The 19,357-nt window shown below is 50.5% G+C and overlaps 2 protein-coding genes across 3 annotated transcripts; both read right to left on the reverse strand.

Annotated features, from left to right (window-relative positions):
* Positions 1–304: 304 nt before the first annotated feature.
* Positions 305–5,009, reverse strand: LOC1281282 (hypoxia up-regulated protein 1). Of its 2 annotated transcripts, XM_061642473.1 has the most exons (4): positions 4,633–5,009; positions 4,389–4,547; positions 3,914–4,267; positions 305–3,838 (listed from the first exon to the last, which is right to left on the reverse strand). In XM_061642473.1, the coding sequence occupies exons 3-4, from the start codon at positions 4,258–4,260 to the stop codon at positions 1,258–1,260; spliced, it is 2,928 nt and encodes a 975-aa protein (XP_061498457.1). In that variant the 5' UTR covers positions 4,261–4,267; positions 4,389–4,547; positions 4,633–5,009; the 3' UTR covers positions 305–1,257. The 2 variants fall into 2 exon arrangements, with proteins under 2 accessions (XP_061498457.1, XP_321225.4); XM_321225.4 differs by lacking the exon at positions 4,633–5,009 and having other exon boundaries at positions 4,389–4,626.
* A 1,702-nt stretch (positions 5,010–6,711) lies between these two features.
* Positions 6,712–17,419, reverse strand: LOC4577100 (dendritic arbor reduction protein 1). The gene is made up of 2 exons (XM_061642700.1): positions 15,647–17,419; positions 6,712–13,866 (listed from the first exon to the last, which is right to left on the reverse strand). The coding sequence occupies exons 1-2, from the start codon at positions 15,949–15,951 to the stop codon at positions 12,501–12,503; spliced, it is 1,671 nt and encodes a 556-aa protein (XP_061498684.1). The 5' UTR covers positions 15,952–17,419; the 3' UTR covers positions 6,712–12,500.
* Between the last annotated feature and the right edge of the window lie 1,938 nt (positions 17,420–19,357).

Here is a 19,357-nt window from a genome sequence, read left to right on the forward strand (position 1 = left end):
TTTCCACCCTAGTGAAATGACTACTAGTGGAAACGAAAGCCTAAAGATGACGCTTTAAAATGACCTTGTTGCCAGATTCCACTAATCTAAATGAAATATTGACGGCATCTGATACGGAAACCGCACAAACACATTACACACAACCCACTCCTAAACAGTGCAGCAGAAAAAGTCTAAATGTTGTTCATCCGCCCTTAAAAAAACGAAGACCGTTCAACAAGATTACGCTAAAATCGAAAAATAAAAGCATTAATTTCTTTCACCAAAAAATAGTGATAAAAATAAACAAACAAAAACACTCACCTTGACGTTTACCGTACGATCCTTAAGTTCGCTATACTTTATCACCAATTGTCCGGCTAACGTTCAGTTTTCACGCTACCCTACGTCCGCGTGCAGCGTGCGCTTAATGTAAGGGTTCTGTTCTGTTCTGTGCTGTTGTTTTTTTCCTATTCCTTCTGCTCCTGCTAGTAGTTGTAGTAGTAGTAGTAGTACTAAGTTTGCCTCTTTGTGTAGGCCGTAAAAGATTGCACCAACCGAAAGACGAAATCAAAACAAGCGACCACATCTCTTTCCTTTTCGCAGCGTTAAACCACTGTTACACCTATTGCCTACAAGGCGCTCAAACCGTCGTCGGTTTTGATTCAGTTCAATGCAATGTCAGTTCCTAGTTCTCGACCGGTATCAGCGCGAGTGTCTGTGTGTCGTGGCCTTCTCTTACGGGTATGAACTTTTTTTTTCTCTATTAACTACTACACCAGGGTCTAATCACCAGTTTGGATTTTAGAAACTCCCTTTCACATCCTCCTGTTTCTAAATGTCTTTCTCTCGCACACATCTCTCCTCGTCATAAGCAAACGCAAAGGAATGGTTTTCATAGTCGTCATAGTTGAGCAGCCCTACGGTGCATTTCTTCTCTGCGCTCTCTACTACGGCGCACACTTTTTGCTAATGAATGAAAATAAATACAGAGGGGTAAGGGAGTCAGTACCGCGGACAGCAACCAAATCTTCTGTCTTGCCGCGCAAATTTCGGGATCGGGAACGGAGGGAAGGCGTGTGGAGTTTTATCTTCTGTTGCGTTTTTGTTTGTTGGGTGTGTGTCTGTGTGTTCAGAAACTGTGAATACATATGGGCTCTATGGGAAGGTGAGCTGAAATGAAGCTGTGACGGGTGCTTCGGTGAGATGAGTGCTAAACCAGTGTGTCCGAATTGTGCTATCAATCCTACACCCGTTCCCCCTATTGCGCTGTTGTCTCTACAGCTCCGTATGATCGCCGCTCTCGCCTGTACGGTCCTGCTGCGTTGCGGTCGGATCGATCGCGGCGCCCTCTTCCGTTTCGTCCGCATCCTTTTCGGGTGTCTGCTCCAGCACCGGTTCCGAGCCGGGCTGCTCCTCGCTGGACGGTGCTTCCTCCTTCTGCTCGCCCTCCTTCTTGCCGGCGGTTGTTTTTTCCGGCTTCGGTGGCGGTGTCGGTTTCACCTTCGGGCGCCACAGCTTCAGCTTGTTCACCAGATACTTCACCTCGCGGTCGAGCAGACCCATGCGATCGGTAATGTCCTTCACCGTCAGCCGTACCGGCGCGTTGCGGGCGAGCTTCTCCTGCTCGGCCACCTCCGTATCGCGCCACTCGATCGTGCTGCGGATCGCCTTCTCGAGCGTTTCAATCTCCACCGCGGTGAACACGTCCTTTTCCGGGTTGGTGTCCTTGGTGAGGTTGCGCGCGCTGCGCAGGAACCCTTCCGAACCGTTGATCATCTGCTTCAGCGCGTTCAGCGCGATCGGCCGCTCCTGGTGCTCCCAGTGGCGGGCGTACACCTCGTTCGCGACGCCCCGCAGCTCCTCCAGCTTGGTTTCGTACGTTTCCGCATCCGCGTCGGACCCGTCCTCGTACAGCCATTCGGAAATTTCGCCGCACCGTTTGCGGATCGTCTCGATCTCGGTCTCGGTCGCGCACGACGCGTACTCCTGCTCGTCCAGCTTCACCTGCGCATCGATCACGTAGCTTTCCAGCGCGTTCAGCGCCGTCTCGCGGCGCTGCTTCGCCTTGTCCACCTCGTCCAGCGCGGACAGCCGCTTGGCCGACGCATCGAACAGCTCGCCGTCGAGCGGCACCACGTACGCGAGCTCCACCTTCGACGGGATCGGCTCTTTGAGCGTGACAATCTTTGGTTTCACGGTGGCATTCTTCGCTTCCGTGCCTTCGTCCGCTGCCTTTTTATCCGCCGGCTCACCCGCTTCCGGCTTGGCGTCCTTCGCTCCACCGTCAGCCTCTTTGTCCTTTGCGGATTGCTTCTTGCCCTCCTCCTGCTGCTGCTGCTGCTCCTCCTCCGCCGACTCTTTTCCCTCCTTTCCACTGGCCGGCTCTTCCTCGTCCTTCGCTTCCGCGCCGCCCTCGGTCGGTGGTTTCTCTTCCGCCGGCTTGTCCGCGCTGTCGCCCGAGAACAGTTTGCTGATCGTGTTGCCAATCTTCTGGAACGTGCTTTCGTCCTCGTCCTCCTCCTCCTTGGTGACCGTCTTTTCCAGCACCAGCTCGACGTTGGCCAGCGAGAAGATGCCCGAATCGTCCAGCAGGAAGTGCGCCTTGATGCCCTTCGACTCCACATTCTCCGCCACACTCGCCTTCAGCCGCTTGGCCACCTCGCTCAGCTGCACGCGGGCCAGATCGGGCGAGCCGAGCGTTTCCGTGTCACCCTTCAGCACCGCATCCAGCTCCGCGTACTGCACGGTAAACTCAAAGTCGTCCGTGTGCTTGTTGAACGTGATCACCTTCTTCTGCGGGTACGAGTTCATCGAGCCGAAAAGCGTGCGGCGCACCTGGCGCGTCGCCCCGCTCTCGCCCTCCCGGTCGAACACGACCTGGATCGGGAACAGGACCGCGTCCTTCGTGATGAACTTCTTCACCTTGAAGCCGGTGGCCAGATCGGCCGCCCGGTACACCGCCCCCATGCAGGCGGCCTCGTCCGCGTTCAGGTTCTTCGCCAGCTCCTGCCCGATGTGGGTGCGCAGTATGTCCTGCACCTTCGGCACGCGCGTATTACCCCCGAACAGTACCACCTGGTTGATGACGTCCAGCGCCAAACCGGACACGGCCAGCGCCTTGTCGAGCGGAGCCGTCACCCGCTCGTACAGATCCTTGCAGAGCTCCTCGAACTGTTCGCGCTTCACCAGCAGCCGGAAGTCCTGCTCGTCCAGCAGGCCCTCGATCTGCGCGTAGTGTTCCGTGTTGGCGCTCAGCACGTTCTTCAGCCGGCCCGCCTCCTTGAACAGCTTCGCCATCGCACGCGGATTGGTGAACACGTCCGTCTTCGTCTTGCCCATCTTGTTGAACTCACGGCCCAGGTAGTCACGCAGCCGCACCTGCATCTCCAGCCCGCCGAGCGTCCGGTCGTACCCGACGCCGAGCACCTGCACGACCGGGTGCGTTTCGCGCGTCGCCTTATCCTTCACCAGCTGGTAGCTGACGACCGCGGCGGACGTTTTGTACGCACCCATATCGTAGAACAGGAAGTACTGGGCCGTTTCGTTGATTTCCTTCCGCCGGAAGATGCCGTAGTTGAGCGCCACCGCCGTGTAGTCGTTGATCAGCTGCAGCACCTTCAGGTTCGCCAGCCGGGCGGCCGCCACCAGCGCCGTCCGTTCCGCCTGCCCATAAAACCCGGGCACAATGAGCACACACTCCGTAATCAGCTGGCCGGTGCTGTCCTCCGCGTAGCTCTTTGCCACCTGCAGCAGCTGCGCGATCAGCTCCTCGATCATGTACTGTTCCTCGCCCGACCGGAACACGACCGTGCGCCGGACCGGATCGGCCACGATGTCGTAGTATGGGAAGCGTTTGCTGCAAGCAAACAAACTTCATTAGCAGGAGCGCCCACCACCCAACACTGGTATACCCCTCCCCCACTCTACTCACCGGTACAGATCCACCATCGGATTGTCGACCGTTTTGCCGAGCAGATCGGTCAGGTAGCCGAAGCTGTTCGAGGGAAACCGAACGCCCAGCGTCTGGGCGTCCTCGCCAAACACGCGGTCCCCGTTCCGGAACGCGATGGTGGTCGGCGTTTTCCGCTTCGACTCCTTGTTCAGCGCGATCTCCATCGGGACGCCGGGGGATACGACACCGACCTTCATCCACTCGCTGCCGAGATCCACCGACATGACGGCGGCACTGTTGGCAAGCGTCGCGAACAGGGCCACCACCATCGGCAGCACGATCAGCAGCATCCTCCCATCCGACGGCAACCAGTGACGTGTACCCATGGCTACCCTGCGGGGTGGTGCGGGACAAACGAAAAGAAACGAACCGGAAACGTGTCAGTAGCTCGCGGGGTTTGCCGAAACCGGCAATGAAACTTTGCACCCGCGTAGGGTGAAAGTGGCCAAATTACCTTCTTTTCACCCCGCCCCGCACAGCAATTGTTTGTCCAGGGTTAGAGCGCTTCGGCAAAATGCTAACCTACACACACACGTACGTAAATCGATTCCACTCCGATACTGCCAAGAAGCTGCCACCTGGCTGCGGTGCGTTTTGTTCAATGAGACGAGAGCTGAAATCGAATCGAAATCCAGACCGTCGTCGTTTTACCGTTCCTGCTGCTCCCGGGAGTGTGTGAACTGATGGCGTGGACTTACCGCGTTGTGGCACGTACGGACCTCAAGCTTCAAAATCGCACACCGGTACACCCGTGAGCGACACTGCTGCAACAGCGACAGGCACACAAAAAAAAATATTCACCGTTCGTTTTCACTGACGTGGTCCTTCCTTGACGGCATTGCCGAGTTGTTGTTTACGTTGTCAGTGTGCGTGTGCGGATTCCAGCACAGCGGTTTAGCGAAAACAGTTTGCTACCCTTTTTACCCTTCGGGCGCCGCATTCAAAATAAGCGAAAAAAATCAGAATAATTATTCTCACCTATAGCAATGCGTTACTTTACAATTTTAAGTTAAAAATTTGATAAAGTATTATTTTACAAACGACGGCTGTCATTTTGTGTCTTATTTTGACCAATTCACTGCTGTCAAGTGCTCACTATGCACTCAGAACCGAACAGTATGAGCAAGCGAGAAAAAACTTTACCGGTGAGATGAGAGAAAGAGATGCAATTGAAATCGAAAGAGGCGTTTACACTACCGGACAGCATTGTTCGACAGCAACTCACAGCTGTTTTGTTCAAAACAACTGAAACTACGGTTGTGCGAGGATTTAAAAACAAAACACATTTTTGAGACTTTTTCAACCGTTTTATCGAATTTTTTTTTTTTTATTCAGTAGGGACAATTTTATCGAATTAATGTAAAGCAAAAAAAACAGTTTTTCGTAAAAACAAATTTCACGTTCATAAAAGGGAAAATTTAACGCAAATCAAGATGCAGAAAGCACCCATGGGTTCATACAACCGGATTGTTTTCGCCCGAACGTCACTGACAGCATTGGATTTGAAATGACCGTTTTCGGGATGCTGTGAGAATTTACAATCAGTTTCTAATATTTTTTTTTGAGTCGTTTTAATTTTTTTTAATTTTTTTTAATATCATACTACTACCTTTCACAATAAATTGAATTAATTATATGACAGAGTGAAGTTGTAGGTTTTTTAGATGTAAGGCGACGCCCAGTACTAATGGCTAGCGTGGCATACACTGTCGGACGTATTCCTATCCCCATTCGGATCAGTCTACAATCCTTGCGTTATTGTCAATCATTAGTCGAATATAGGTGAACATATTCCCCCCATACAACAACAATGTGTACATTTCTAAATTTTCAATTCAAACTTCCTGCAATCGTTAATCGTTAGGAACAAAGGAACGAACGTTAAACAATTTAATTATCGTGTTGGCCATTTTTGCCAGCGCATCCTGTCTCCGCGCGCAAAGAAAAACTTGAGCAACCATCAACTCCTCGGCCACCCACACACCACCAATAATCGAACCACAACACCACACCTTCTTCAGGGTACGGTATGCGCACTCACCCTGTCGCAGGCGACTATTTTTAGCACAACTCACCCTCACCGCGTCCCTTTTCGACGACTTTTCAGCGCAAAACCACACACAGCGCGCTGAAAATAGATCCTTCCACTTCGATGGACATCTACAGACCCAGCCCACCACCCATCCAGCCTCCCACCCGCCAACCGCTTCCCGTGATCGTGACCTTTGACGCGTTTCGTGTTCCAATACGGAAGGAAGTAAATCGTTCACCTGATAAGGAGTTTCCTTCTAAACCGCACCGCAAAATCCCACGCAATACGCAGTCGAAAGAACGTTCCGGTAAGCACTGGGAAGGAAGCTCGTGGGACTCGAAAGCGAAAAAAAAGAAAAAAAAAACAACAAGAGTGTGGGTAAGAGAAGAGCGTCAAAGTTTGTTCCTTCTATCGACTTCACGAACCAATCCAAGGCGGCGTAGCTAAAAATACAACCCACTGGAATAAAATGTATGACGCGAACCGCGCACCATCGCAGTATCCTAAGATGGTTTTGCTAATTTCTTCGTCGAAAAGCTTTCGTTTTAACCTCCCCTTTTTGCGTCGGTTGGTGGTAGTACGTCATACTGCGTACTAATTTCGGCGTTGCGCCCTTCTGGGTTGAGCTCAATTTGGATTCGATTTGAACGCGTATTAATAAATCAGTGGAACATGTTTTCTTTCACTTTTCCCCCCTTTTTGGTATCGAAACCCACACAATACAGCAATGAAATTACACAACCAGTTTTGTTTTTAATATGTTTTTTTTTTTTCATTTTCTTCTATTTCATTATAATAATAAGTCAAAGGAGTTTATACACTTTATGGATGAATGCTCTACTTCCCGGGTTAAGGGGAGGGGGAAAAAACGGAGGAAAAACAATCGTCCCTACGGTTAAATACAAACGTCTGTGACGCTTGTGCGCGGTGTTCAGAGAGAGAGAGAAGCAAGGAAGGAAAGCCACGATTTAGAAGGGATTTTCTTTTCCCATTTGTGTGTGTTTTTTGTTTGTTTGTTTTTTTTTTCTCACGCAATTAGGATTGGTTTTGCTCTTATCTAGCTTTCCTCCACCCTGCTTACACCCAAATGCAATTTGCTTTTGCTCATACACGCGCGCACTTCCTCGTCCGTCCTACCTACTTGCTTCCCTCTCGCAAACCGCTTCGTTCATGTGTGTTTCGTGTTGTTTGCTTGTTTAGTTAATAGTATCTTTTCATTTTTTGTTTTGATTTTATCCGTTTTCTTTTTTCTCTACCCCTTCCTTCCCTTTCCTTCTTATTTATTATGCGTTTGTTGTGTTATCAACTGTCGCCATCTGCTCTTCTTTCACATTTTCAGCACATTTTCTTTGCCAGTTTCTGTTTTGTATATTATAAGTGACGTTTTTTTCTTATTTTTTTTTGTATGTTTTTATTTAACGCTATGCAGTAAGTGTTCACACTGTCTTGCTTTTTTTGGGAGGGTGAAGAGGGGGAGAGATGACCCCGCACACACATTTGCATACTGCGTTACTTCACCCGCTCGATACACGCACACCGTTTTATGGTCCTTTATTCCATTATGCCAAACGTTGCATTCTTCGGCTCGTTTTTCGGTTATCGGTCTTCTCTTTCCACCCCCCCCCCCCCCCCCCCCCGCCGAGCAGTGTCTTTCATTGTATTGTATGCACTTTTATTTTCCATCTCGCCTGCTACGATGAGAATGCACAGTGTTAAGAGTCACTTGCTGCTTCTGCTTAACGGCTAATATCACAGTTTTTGTTTACTTTCATTTCTTATCTTCCCTCCCCGTTATAATTTTGTTGATGTTTTTTTTGTTGTTGTTGTTTTCTTCTCTTTTGCATATTTTCTTTTTTCTCTCTTTCATTCTCTCTCTTTCTTACGTTTTTTGCTTTTTTGTTCTGGGTTTGTTTGTTTGCTTTCCTATATCCTTTTTTTTTGTTTTTGTTTGTTTTGCATGTTCCTACATAGTTTATAGTACTTGGTATGACTGTTTAACCACGGTTGAACCACGTTTTAAAACGATTTCCGTTCGATTTAGTCGTAACAGCTTTGTTTGTTGCTTTCCCAACCCTCTCCACCGTGCTGATCCCGTGGATGTTTGTTTCGTTAGGAAAGAGGCCACTTCTCGATTGCGAATGCATTTTTCTTGCTGCTGTGTTACTATTTACTGCTGCTTTTGCTTTTGCTTTTTTCCTCTCCCCCTGTTCCCTATCTTTTTTTTTCTTGTATAAAGAGAGTATTTGTTCCTGATGTTTCATCTTTGTGTCCGTGTATGCATGTGCATTTGTTTCGATTCTCTACTCTATTAATGTGCTCCCCCCTCTCCCAGTTTCTACTGTTTTTCACTACTTGATCTATATGACTTTTTTTTACAATGCTGCTTCCATGCTTTTTCCCCTTCTTCTGTTTTACATTATTATTTGTGTGTGCTGTTTTCTTACATATTAAGAGGGGGGGGGGGGGGGGAGCGGGGGAGTGGGGGGTCAATATTTCGTTAATCTAGCTTGTGTAGGTATGGATGCAAGAGTGCTTCGATTTGTCTGCTAAAAAGTGCCAAACCCGAAGCCGGAACATTCTGCCCGCGAGTGTTAACGAGAGTGTGTGTGTGTGTGTGACTCGTCACGGTCTTGCCGTGAGATGTCGCACCTCCTTCTCCACCTGTCTTGGTACCTTCATTGGTAGGTTCGGTTGCAACCAACGCTACTTCTTCTCTTCTTCTCTAACTAGTTTAGTGCGCATTGTAAGAGTTGGCCTATAAGCGTTTTCACGTTTATATTCTTAAGAACGATATTGTTGTTGCTGTTTTTTTCTGTTTTCTTTGTTTTTTTTCCACCCATCGGCACAATTGTTTTGCTTTGTTTGTTTGTTTCTGTACGCCATGTTTACATACGTTTTACACCCTTTTCTTGCTTAACGTACACAACTTTCTTTGATTAACTTTTGTTTTGTTTTGTTTAGTTGCTTCTTCTTGCTTTCACACATTGCTTCCAATTGGTTTGTAATTGTTTTGGTTTCAGTTTACCTGCCCTCCATCTCCTACTTTAACTGCTTCCGGATTCCAATCGTGACGCTTTTTTTTTATTATTTTTTTGGCCACAGTAATATTCAATCGTCACATGGGAAGAAGATAAGATACGAACAAAAAACACCCGAAACCGAGACAAATGGAATCATCATCAATTCGGTGGCGCTACTTTGAACCAACAAGCAACAAAAAAAAACTACGAAAGGGAAAAAAGCACATCTGAAATAGCACAAAATCGCTACGGAAAAGTCCGTTTGAAAAATGAAACGAAACCAAGCAAGCAAAAAAAAAAAACTTGAAACAAACTTATGCACCCAACAGCAGCCCAGCACCTGGTTGGCTGGAGTAACTTTGTATCCACCCTTCCGCGTTCGCCCGTCTCGATAGCGAATAAAGAGGCAAAAGCGAAAGCAACAGGAAAATAAGATGGAAAATCAAATCACAAAACAAAAAAACTGGAGAGTAGGGGAAAAGTGAGAGAGAGAGAGAAGAAAGGGAACAGCAGTAGCAACAGCAACCAAATCAATCGAAAAACATTCAAAAGCTCTGCCGCGTTGTGCGCTCAAAACAGTGGTTGGAAAGAAAATAAAGGCAGCACGAACGGTGGATGGGGAGGGGGGGTGGGGATATAGACTACTCCCTCCACACCTCCTGTCTCTGAAGGCAAAAGGGGTAGTGGGTAAAGAAAAACAACCACCAGAGGAAAAGAGCGAGAAAACTTTCAACTCAACCCCGAGGGACGGACGAAAGCACTGCACTGCTAAAGGGAGGTGCTGCGGGGAGGTGGGAGCTGGAGGGGAGGGGGAAAAACAACGGGTGAAAAATTTGATACGTTACGAATTGCACACACACACACACACACATAGACACAGACTGAGCCCCACACAGCAAACGGTACATTATCTTCTTCGCGTTACGCGTCCATCCCTGCCGTGTCTTGGCGTTTTTTTTCCTTCTTCTTCTTCTTCTTTTTCTAGGGCAAGGGAGGGGGGGGGGGGCTTTGCCACCCGCCGATGTTGGAATTCGTTTTCCACTGGTGGAAAAGGGGATTCGCTCCGCTGAATCATTTGAAGCGGGGAGGGTAGCGGTAAGCTTTGAAGTGGTGTACTATCATCACTGACCAACTTGGGAGAGAGACAGAGACAGAGAGAGAGAGAGCATAAAGGACTGACAAAGGGAGATATAAAAGGAGAGAGACAGAGAGAGAGAGCATAAAAGACTGACAAAGGGAGATATAAAAGGAGAGAGAGAAAGAGAGACAGAGGGAGAGAGATAAAAAAGAAACCATTCATGCAACACGTGCCATTCGTAGCTGTTGGTTTGAGCTTTTCGAAGTTTCTGGTGATGCAAAAGTTTGCAGAAAAGAAAAAAAAAACACCTTCAAAGCCTGGGCACGTACATGGGGAGCGACCAACATTGTATGGTGTGCGCGCAAAGAGAAAAAAAAACAACACAAATCGAGCAGTAGTGTAATTGCTCCTCCTTCTGCGGGTGGACACACAACTAGCCACAACCGATACAGCGAGAAACGGCTCGAAGCGTCCCCGCGCGCCTTCTAAGTCTCTAAGTAACCTTACGGCGGCTCCAGAAGCGTTTCCCCGTCAGATGGAGCCACCACAGCCACTCAGCAAGCAACACATTGGCAGGCATCATGGGCACACACACACCGTCGCAGCGCATAATAATCGCAGCCACGGTCGGCCCGAGCGCTGCGAGTGTGCGATTTAAATCTGAGTTTTTCCTTTTCCTTACTTCTGCTCTGCTGTGTCTATGGGTGTGTGTGTGTGTCTACCACCACCGCCGTACCAGCGTTCACCGAGGTGCCACTTTCACTTATTTTATGTCTCACTTTGGCCTCATACCACCTACCAGTGCACAGCGCGCGGCACCTGAGCGCGCGCGCGCCGCCAAGCCGTTGTTGCGTGATGACCGTTAGACGATCTCAAAAAAAAAAGGGAGGGGGAAGGTAAGGGAAAGAAACAGCCATGGAAGGGGAAACATGTGCGGCTGCTTTAGTCTTGGCTGGCCGTTTGTGGACGGCCTTTATGAAGAAGATCTGCCGGAAACGAATTCCAGCACTGTGTGTTCCACTGTGTGTGTGTGTGTGTGTGTGTGTGTTTGGGAAGAGGCGTAATGGACTAGGAGGAGAGGAGGCATCCGTGAAGTGGCGGAGGAGCGAAAAATCGGGTCAGAAAACTTCTACCAGAGCTTGTTGGAGCCCTTTTTTTTACTTGGGAGCTCCTTGCTGTGCTGTGTCTCTTTGTTTGCACATTAGTAAATATTTGCACATAATTTGATTGCCTGCTGTTTTGCATGAGAGAGATCAACAGCAACACACGCGTTAAAGTAGTGTGTGTGTGTGTGTTTGTGTGTTTCTGTTGCCTACTGCGATTGCACACGTCACAACACATTGCTGCGCATTAGTAGCCGTCGTTTTTTGCGCCCTAAAGCTTACGCGAATCCAACGCCGCGTAAACACACATCCTCGTGTGGATGATAGGCTTCACAAGCTGTGTGTGTTTTCGGTTTGTTTGTCACAGCAAACCCGGGAATTTTTTACAGTGGGGGGGGGGGAGGACTTTGAAGGTGATAAAGTGGAGGAGATTGTTGAATGAAATCGAATTCATACTAAAATTAGGACAAAAATCAGACAGCGCATAAATACAATTTCAAACAAAGCTAGTCCCAACAAAGCCTTCCTGCCCTGGCAAGAAAGCTTTCGTTTTGTACGCTCTTTCTCCCTATCTCTCTCTCTCTCTCTAGGCCATGAAGAACGGTCGAGTAGGAGGAAAAGGAGAGGATGCGGTCATGAATGATCGTTTTGGTGGTAGGAAGCTAATTAAATGGTTTAAAAAAGGGGGGGGGGCTTTCCTAAACAAAACAAAAAAACTTTGCTAAACTTGGCGCTAAACAATAATAATAATAATAATAATAATAATAATAATAATAATAATAATAATAATAATATTTATAATAATAATATTAATAATAATAAAAATTGGTCTAATAAGCGACGGTCGCCGTCGCTTCGTGCCTGGGTATGTGTGTGTGTGTATGTGTGGGTACCATTACGGTGGCCACTAAACTCTCCTTACTTTTTTGCTTTGTTTCGTAGTCTGCCCACTGCCGCAACCACGCTGTCTGTCTATCCTTCTTTCCATCTTTTGCGCGCGTCACCTCCTCTTGGCGCTTATCATTGCGCTACCTAGCAGCTGGAGGAGGAAGTGAGGGGAAGCGCAAAAGTGAAATCAATTTCCCGTTCCGAGAGAGAGACAGAGAGAGAGAGAGCGTGCGCGCAGTTTTGGGGGAGGGTAAATAAATTAAGAATTACGTTCGCGTGTTTATCGCGCTGAATGGAGTAGACGGGAGTGTGAGAAGGTGAGAGGACGATAGTGGCCACACCACTAACCACTGAAGTAAGCCCTCACACACACACACACATAGGCAACCAGAGCATCCACGGCGACGACGACGCCGCCGACTTCACGGCCGATGGTGGCCTACTTTCAAGTTTCCAGCGACGTAACGACGAGATTGTGGAACACGCTGGCCCCGCCGTCCGGGCCGCCCATCAGCATGGCCGCCTGGCCGCAGGAATCGACGGCACCGCCCGCTCCGACGCCGACCCCGCCACCGCCCACTACCGTCCCCTGGCAGGAGGCGGGGCCGACGCTGGCGGACGGGCCGTTCCCACTGCCGGCGGCACTGCCGGCCACAACACCGCAGCAGCCCATCATCGCCGTGCCGGTTGCGTTGCCGGTGGCGGCCGCGGCCGCCGCTGCCGCTGCCGCTGCGGCCGCCGCCGCCCCAGCCGCCGACGTCGCGGCGACGACGGCCGCCGCCGCCATCGCCCCGCCATTGCTGACGCCCAGCCGGAGCGCGTCCATGATCACCTCGAACTCCTTCTGGTGGTGATGGTGCACCTGGTAGTCGAACCCGGCCAGATCCGGCAGCGGATGGAACGGGTGCAGGAACGGGTGGGAGAAGGAGTGCAACTGCTGCTGCTGCTGCTGACTTTGGTGCTGCTCGAGCAGGTCGCCAATCTTTGGTCGTTTCGGTGAGATACAGTCGGCGGCGGCCACTGCTGCAGCGTCGCCAGCGTTGGTGCGCTGCTGCTGCTGCTCGTCCTCCACCCGGCGCTCCTCGGTCGCCGGCGGACAGTCGTCGATGCCGGTCAGCAGCCGGCCGGCGCTCGGGAAGTAGATCTGGGACAGGGCTTCCCGCACCAGCCGGTCGCTGTCGTCGTCGTCGATCGAGGCGAACTTGCGCTTGCGCGACACCATCGCCTGCTCGAGCTGCTCCGCGCCCTGCGTGATCTCCGGGTCGACCAGCGGCATGGCCGCGTCCAGCGCGCACAGCTCCCGGTCGAGCGTCTCGAGATCGGCCTCGACCGACGAGGCGGCCGCCGGCTTGCGCTGGCTGACCGGGCTGGACGGTGGCCGGTCGGCCGCGCTGTCCGAACCGCCGTTCGATTCCGGCGCGGCGGCGGCGGCGGTGGTGGTGGTGGAACCATTGGACATGATTGGCGACTGGGCCAACCGCTGGTGCAGGGCCTGCAGGTGCTGGTGGTGGCTGAGGTGGTTGTGGTGGTGCTGCGAGGCGAGGTTGTGGTTGTGCTGCAGCTGGCAGTTGTTGTTCATGTTTTCATTGTTGTGCACGAACTCGCCGAGCTCGTCGTGATGGTGGCGATGGTGATGGTGGTGGTGATGGTGATGGTGGTGATGATGCAGATGGCTGCCATTGGTGTTGTTGTTGCTGCTGCTGTTGTTGTTGTTGTTGTTGTTGGCATTGGTAATGTTGTTGTTGTTGTTGATGCAGTCCTCCGACGACACGTCGTCCTCGTCGAGCTGCTTTCTGCTGCTGTCGGTGGATCTGCGGGTAGGAGGGGGAGGGGCGGGAAGAGAAGAAAAAAAAACAGAAAAATTAGATTGAACTCTCTACGAGCGAAACGACGTAAGCAAAGCCCAACCAAACGCAGCTGACGTAGAAAGAAAAAACCCCATACATGACCAGAAATAGAATTGCGAGGAAAACCCCTGCTGCTGTTGTTGTTGTGATAAAAAAACCCCTCCACAAAAGGGGTGTTGAAGCTCTGCAAACAAAACCCCAACCCCGCGTGTGACGTTGTACGCTAATGTCAATCGGTGACGTCACTGAAACGACGGCATCGGCGGCGCCTACTACGCGAATAAGATAAGGTGGAAACGAGTTCATATTCCTCTCTGTGTATGTGTGTGTGTGTGTGTGTGTTGGTTTGGCAGACGATGGGTAGAACCACCCCTCAGGCAAAGAGTGCGGAAAAGGTACACAGCGTGTATGTGTGTGTGTGTGCCGATGTGAGTTGCCGATAGCTCGGAATGCCGATTGATGGTGTACACTTATTGTAAGCTCACTACTACTACCACTACCATATCACCATGACGCGTTGTTTGTGGTGTATTCGGTTGGCGATGTACGACGGGCACACCACCTTGTGCGTGATTTCTAATCTTACCCCAAATAGCACACTCAAAATACGTCACCACTGTACGCGCGACGTCATCAATCGCCCCTCCGCCCGCTGAGTGTCCCTGCGTTAGGTGTCATTGGGGCGTGTGTAGGGAAATCTGGTCTAAAATTAGCCAACGAGTGATTTTTTAGCAAACGGTTTTTGTTTGTTTCTGGTACAGAGCACGGCACGATTGCCGATTGCAAGCGGCAGCATGTCAATAAGAGCATGGCGAACAGAAACCACCATACGCGCGTCTTGTGAGTGGGTTTTCCACGGTACTTTCCGGGAGACGGTCGGAGTTGGTTGTGCTTGGTTGAATGTTTAACACCAAAAAAGCCCCAACGCCAACATAAATCCCTGTGACAAGGAAGCTAACCGATCAAACACACACACACACGCGAGTGGTGGACTCGAATCTTTTTTTTTTCAACATAAACTGTTCCATCATTTGGGGCTCGTCGCTTGCATCCTCGGACCGCCGAAAATGGAGGCGCCGCCGCGGTCTGTTGCGGTGGTAATAAACAATATCGTGCTTTTCTTTTAAATGGACCACAAACCACCTCACACACACACATGCACACACACGCTCGAGAGCATGAAAATTCTCCCAACGAATTGCTCTCCTCCAAAACACTTTTAATTCACTCTCCGTTCTGTCTCTCTCTCGCTCTCTCTCTCGCTCCGTCTCACGCACTGGCATAAAACCGTTATGCTTGCTCACTGTCGCCTTTTGGGTTTCTCCCTTCCTTACTATCACCCTCTCTTTCTGGACCACTCTCTCTCTCTCGCTCGCTCGCTTTGCATGCGTACTTATGTACGCACAAACTTTTTTACTCATCACACAGCGGTCGTGCGTGCACGTAATTTTCACCCCCTCTCGCCCAAACCCCTGCTTATCTCACCCTCCACTATGTATCAAGGTGTAGTAGCACAATGTCTACTTTATTTCTTCTTTTTTCGTTTGCTTCCCTACACAACCTTGTACGCACGCAACCCGTACAACACGCACACAGTGGGAGAGGACACTTGACCACACACTCACACACGACGGTACGATATTTCCTTTCTTTTTTGGGTGGTTTAAAAAGGCAAAAACAAAACAAAAACACCAACAAAGCACCAACAAACCCATCAAACACTACAAATGCAATGATTACTCACTTGGCGAGATTGGAGAGCATCAGCAGCTTGTGCTGCTTCTCGCGCCGTATGTCGTCGGTGAGGCGCGAGTAGGTGTTGTTGATGCACACCGAGCGGCGCAGATTGCGCTCCGAGTCCTTGATGCGCTCCAGCTTGTGCACGCACAGCTGCAGTATCCGCTTGCGCACCTCGCGCTGCTTCAGCTGGGGCGAGATCATCGGCACCTTCGGCCGGTTGCGGCGGATCGGCGGCGACGAGTGGGGCGGCCCAAACATGTCCGAGTCGTCCTCGGCCACGGTGGACGTACTGTTCGTTGGCAGGGTCATGGTGAGATCAGAGGAGCGCACGAAACGAACGAACAGACCGGGGGTACACACTCCAACTCCAAAGGGAGCCGCTTTGACAGCACTGTAAGGTTTGTGCTACGTTCACTAACAATTGTCACACACACACTTGCACACAGACACACACACGGTGAATGAGAGCACCGATTGTCACCACAGTGTTGCGAGGAGTGGAAAATGCAGATTTCGCTTTCTTTTTTCCTTTTCCTTTTTTTTTTTGTTGCTGCACAAAGACACACGAACACACGTTACGCACTCGTTATCTAGTTCACGCTCTAAATTCACACTCACTTTCCGATGCACGCGCACAACGGCGAAACACTACACTGCGTTACTTAGGAGCGCGAGCGCGATGTGTTACTAGGGGTGACGACGTTACGCAGCGTTACACACGTGGGCTTTCTTTCTTGGCCTTTCTTTTCTCGCAGCGGGTTGTGCTCGGGCAGGCTCGGGCAATTTGCTGCACGTTGCACTTTTTTTAGGAACGCACACACACACACACAAAGCACACTACAGGCACGCGTAACCACAGGTAGCGGAAAACTCGTTTCTGTCGCCGTCGATCGAAATGCCGTCGACGACCTTGCCCCGCGCAAAGTAGGTGCAGGCCGCACTGGAAGGGACGGAGCTACTTTAAAAGTCACTCCAAACGCACACACACACACACACGACTTTGTTGGAATGGTGGCTCTACTGTTGGCCGTTAGGAAGCTCCTAGGACAACACCGTGCTTGGGCTGGCCACTGTACGAAGTAAAGAGTACACTAGCACACCAATCGCACTTACTGGTTTCGTTGGCACGTGCGAACGAGCGTACGAGCGGGGAAGTGTAAGAGCGACACCAAATTGACACGCGACCGTTGTTCCTTCTTGGTTCGAGTTCACCCCGCACTACAGCAACTTTAAGTCGTCGGTGCCCTCCAACGAACTATGTTTATCTTTATGTTACGCTGCCACTGATCTGGTTTCTGTGCTGTTTCACACCATCTTATTCCTTTATTTTTGATTTTGGCAGACTGCGTTCACTTCACTGCGACGGGAAGGATAATTAATTGATGGAACACCTTTCGCGCTCGCTTTCCGTCCGTAAGGATTATTCTTTTTTTTCTTCTTTTATCGACCACACACACACACACTGCACCGTTCACTGGCACTATTATTTAATGTCTTGTGTTGTACATCAAGCGGTGTTTAACACTATCTCTCTCCACTGTATGTCTTGCTGAACGACCGTGCAATCCTGGGTGATACTGCATGCGACCACGCGTGTGCTGCACGCTCGAACGCCGGAACGAAAATGAAGCGAGTGTCCCCGAGCGACCGGGAACGCACCGTTTGCGAGCAGCACCAGACGACGGACCGCACCGTGTGTGTGCGCGCCACCGCTCGGGCCTCTGTGTGAAGCGCGGCTGCAAGCTCGCGCCGTGTGCCTGCCCGTGCTCCAGCGCCAAAGCGAGAGAGAGAGAGAGAGAGAGCGCGCGCGCGCGCGAGCACACACTCGTGAGTGACCCGATTGGTGTCGCGCCCCGTCCGGCAAAATGAGTGTATTTTTTGAGTTATTTGAGTGACGCTGTCGAAATACAGTGTCTCTTCGACCAATGAGTTACACCCTCGCGCGAGCCCTCCCCCTCCCCACCCGTAACGCACGGTGCGCTCTGCAGTTCTCAATGTGTTTGTGTTCTTTCGAGCCATGCTACCAACACATCAAAAGCTTCTTGTTTTTCGCTTTCTTTCATGCACTTATTCTAAAACTAAACACAAACACTGTCATTTTTTATTACATTAAACACTTTATTGAAACATAAAGTACACACTAAAGTACACATGTAGAATCCAATGACGTCATACCGGGTCGAGCCAGGCTGCGGGAAACTTGTCGACAATCTGCGTTGCCTCTGTTCATCAAATTCTTACTTGTCGATGCATGCACTGCATGTGCGTCTGTGCACACTGTTTATTCACTGCACACTTCACCAAAACACACCGGCGCACGAGACTTATAACGAAATGCGCATCAATGCACAAACACTGCGCGCGGGACTTTGAACAAAACACGCACAACCATCTCCGGCAAAGCGTCGCGCTGTACTGGTGGTGTTGTACGCGTAGGAGGGGGGGGACATACGGAGCGATGGTTCGATGCTGTAGTGTAAGCGAGACAACACGATGTGACGAGCAGATCCAAGTTGGTGAGCTCGCTGAAAGAAGACACACACACATTCACAGACGGCTCGTCAAAGCACGGTATTTGTATTGGTGTTAGTGAAGCGCGCGTGTAAAACAGAATGCGAACTCTCATCGCAGCGCGTTTCTCCGTGCTTCCTCAAGCTTCCTCATACCCCTCGGCCTGAATCACTCAAAATTTGGGGTCTCATTGTTTGCGTGGCGGCCATCGGGTGAGCTAGCCGCACCGCTCACAGCTCAGCACTACGCATAGTGAGCAGAGCGCACAGAGTGCTGCCTCCGCTCGAGACACAATTTCATTGGATTACGGTGCGGTGAGAAGAAACGAGGAGCAGAGCAGCAAGGAAGCGCCGGAAGGAGCGAGACGTGGTGAACGATATCGGTTTTTTTTTTTACATAATAAAGAAACAAAAGAATCGACTACGATCGACTCTCGTCTCTCCCGTACACCCGCCGGCACACTCATCCTGCTGTAGCCATTTTGCTCCAATCGTACTCACAAAAAAACGCTCACACTGCTTCTCACTTACTCTGTCGCTCTCTCTCTCTCTCTCACTCGCTTTTAGCGTACGGCACCCGCACAGCTGATTCCGAAAATCCGCTTCCTTCACGAGCAGTGCACATGTGTGTGCGTTCATATACGTACACGATAGCCCCTATCCGTACACGGATTGGCGCGTGAGTGACCGGCCCCGTTTTTGCTTCCGTACACGCGCGCTGTACACACACTGTAAACGGTGTAGACCCGTCCGGCAAAATGAGTGTATTTTTTGAGTTATTTGAGTGACGCTGTCGAAATACATGTATTTCGACAGCGTCACTCAAATAACTCAAAAAATACACTCATTTTGCCGGACGGGTCTACACCGTTTACAGTGTGTGTACAGCGCGCGTGTACGGAAGCAAAAACGGGGCCGGTCACTCACGCGCCAATCCGTGTACGGATAGGGGCTATCGTGTACGTATATGAACGCACACACATGTGCACTGCTCGTGAAGGAAGCGGATTTTCGGAATCAGCTGTGCGGGTGCCGTACGCTAAAAGCGAGTGAGAGAGAGAGAGAGAGCGACAGAGTAAGTGAGAAGCAGTGTGAGCGTTTTTTTGTGAGTACGATTGGAGCAAAATGGCTACAGCAGGATGAGTGTGCCGGCGGGTGTACGGGAGAGACGAGAGTCGATCGTAGTCGATTCTTTTGTTTCTTTA

The sequence above is a fragment of the Anopheles gambiae genome, chromosome 2 (assembly GCF_943734735.2).
Source record: "Anopheles gambiae chromosome 2, idAnoGambNW_F1_1, whole genome shotgun sequence".
NCBI classification, from domain to species: Eukaryota; Metazoa; Arthropoda; class Insecta; order Diptera; family Culicidae; genus Anopheles; species Anopheles gambiae.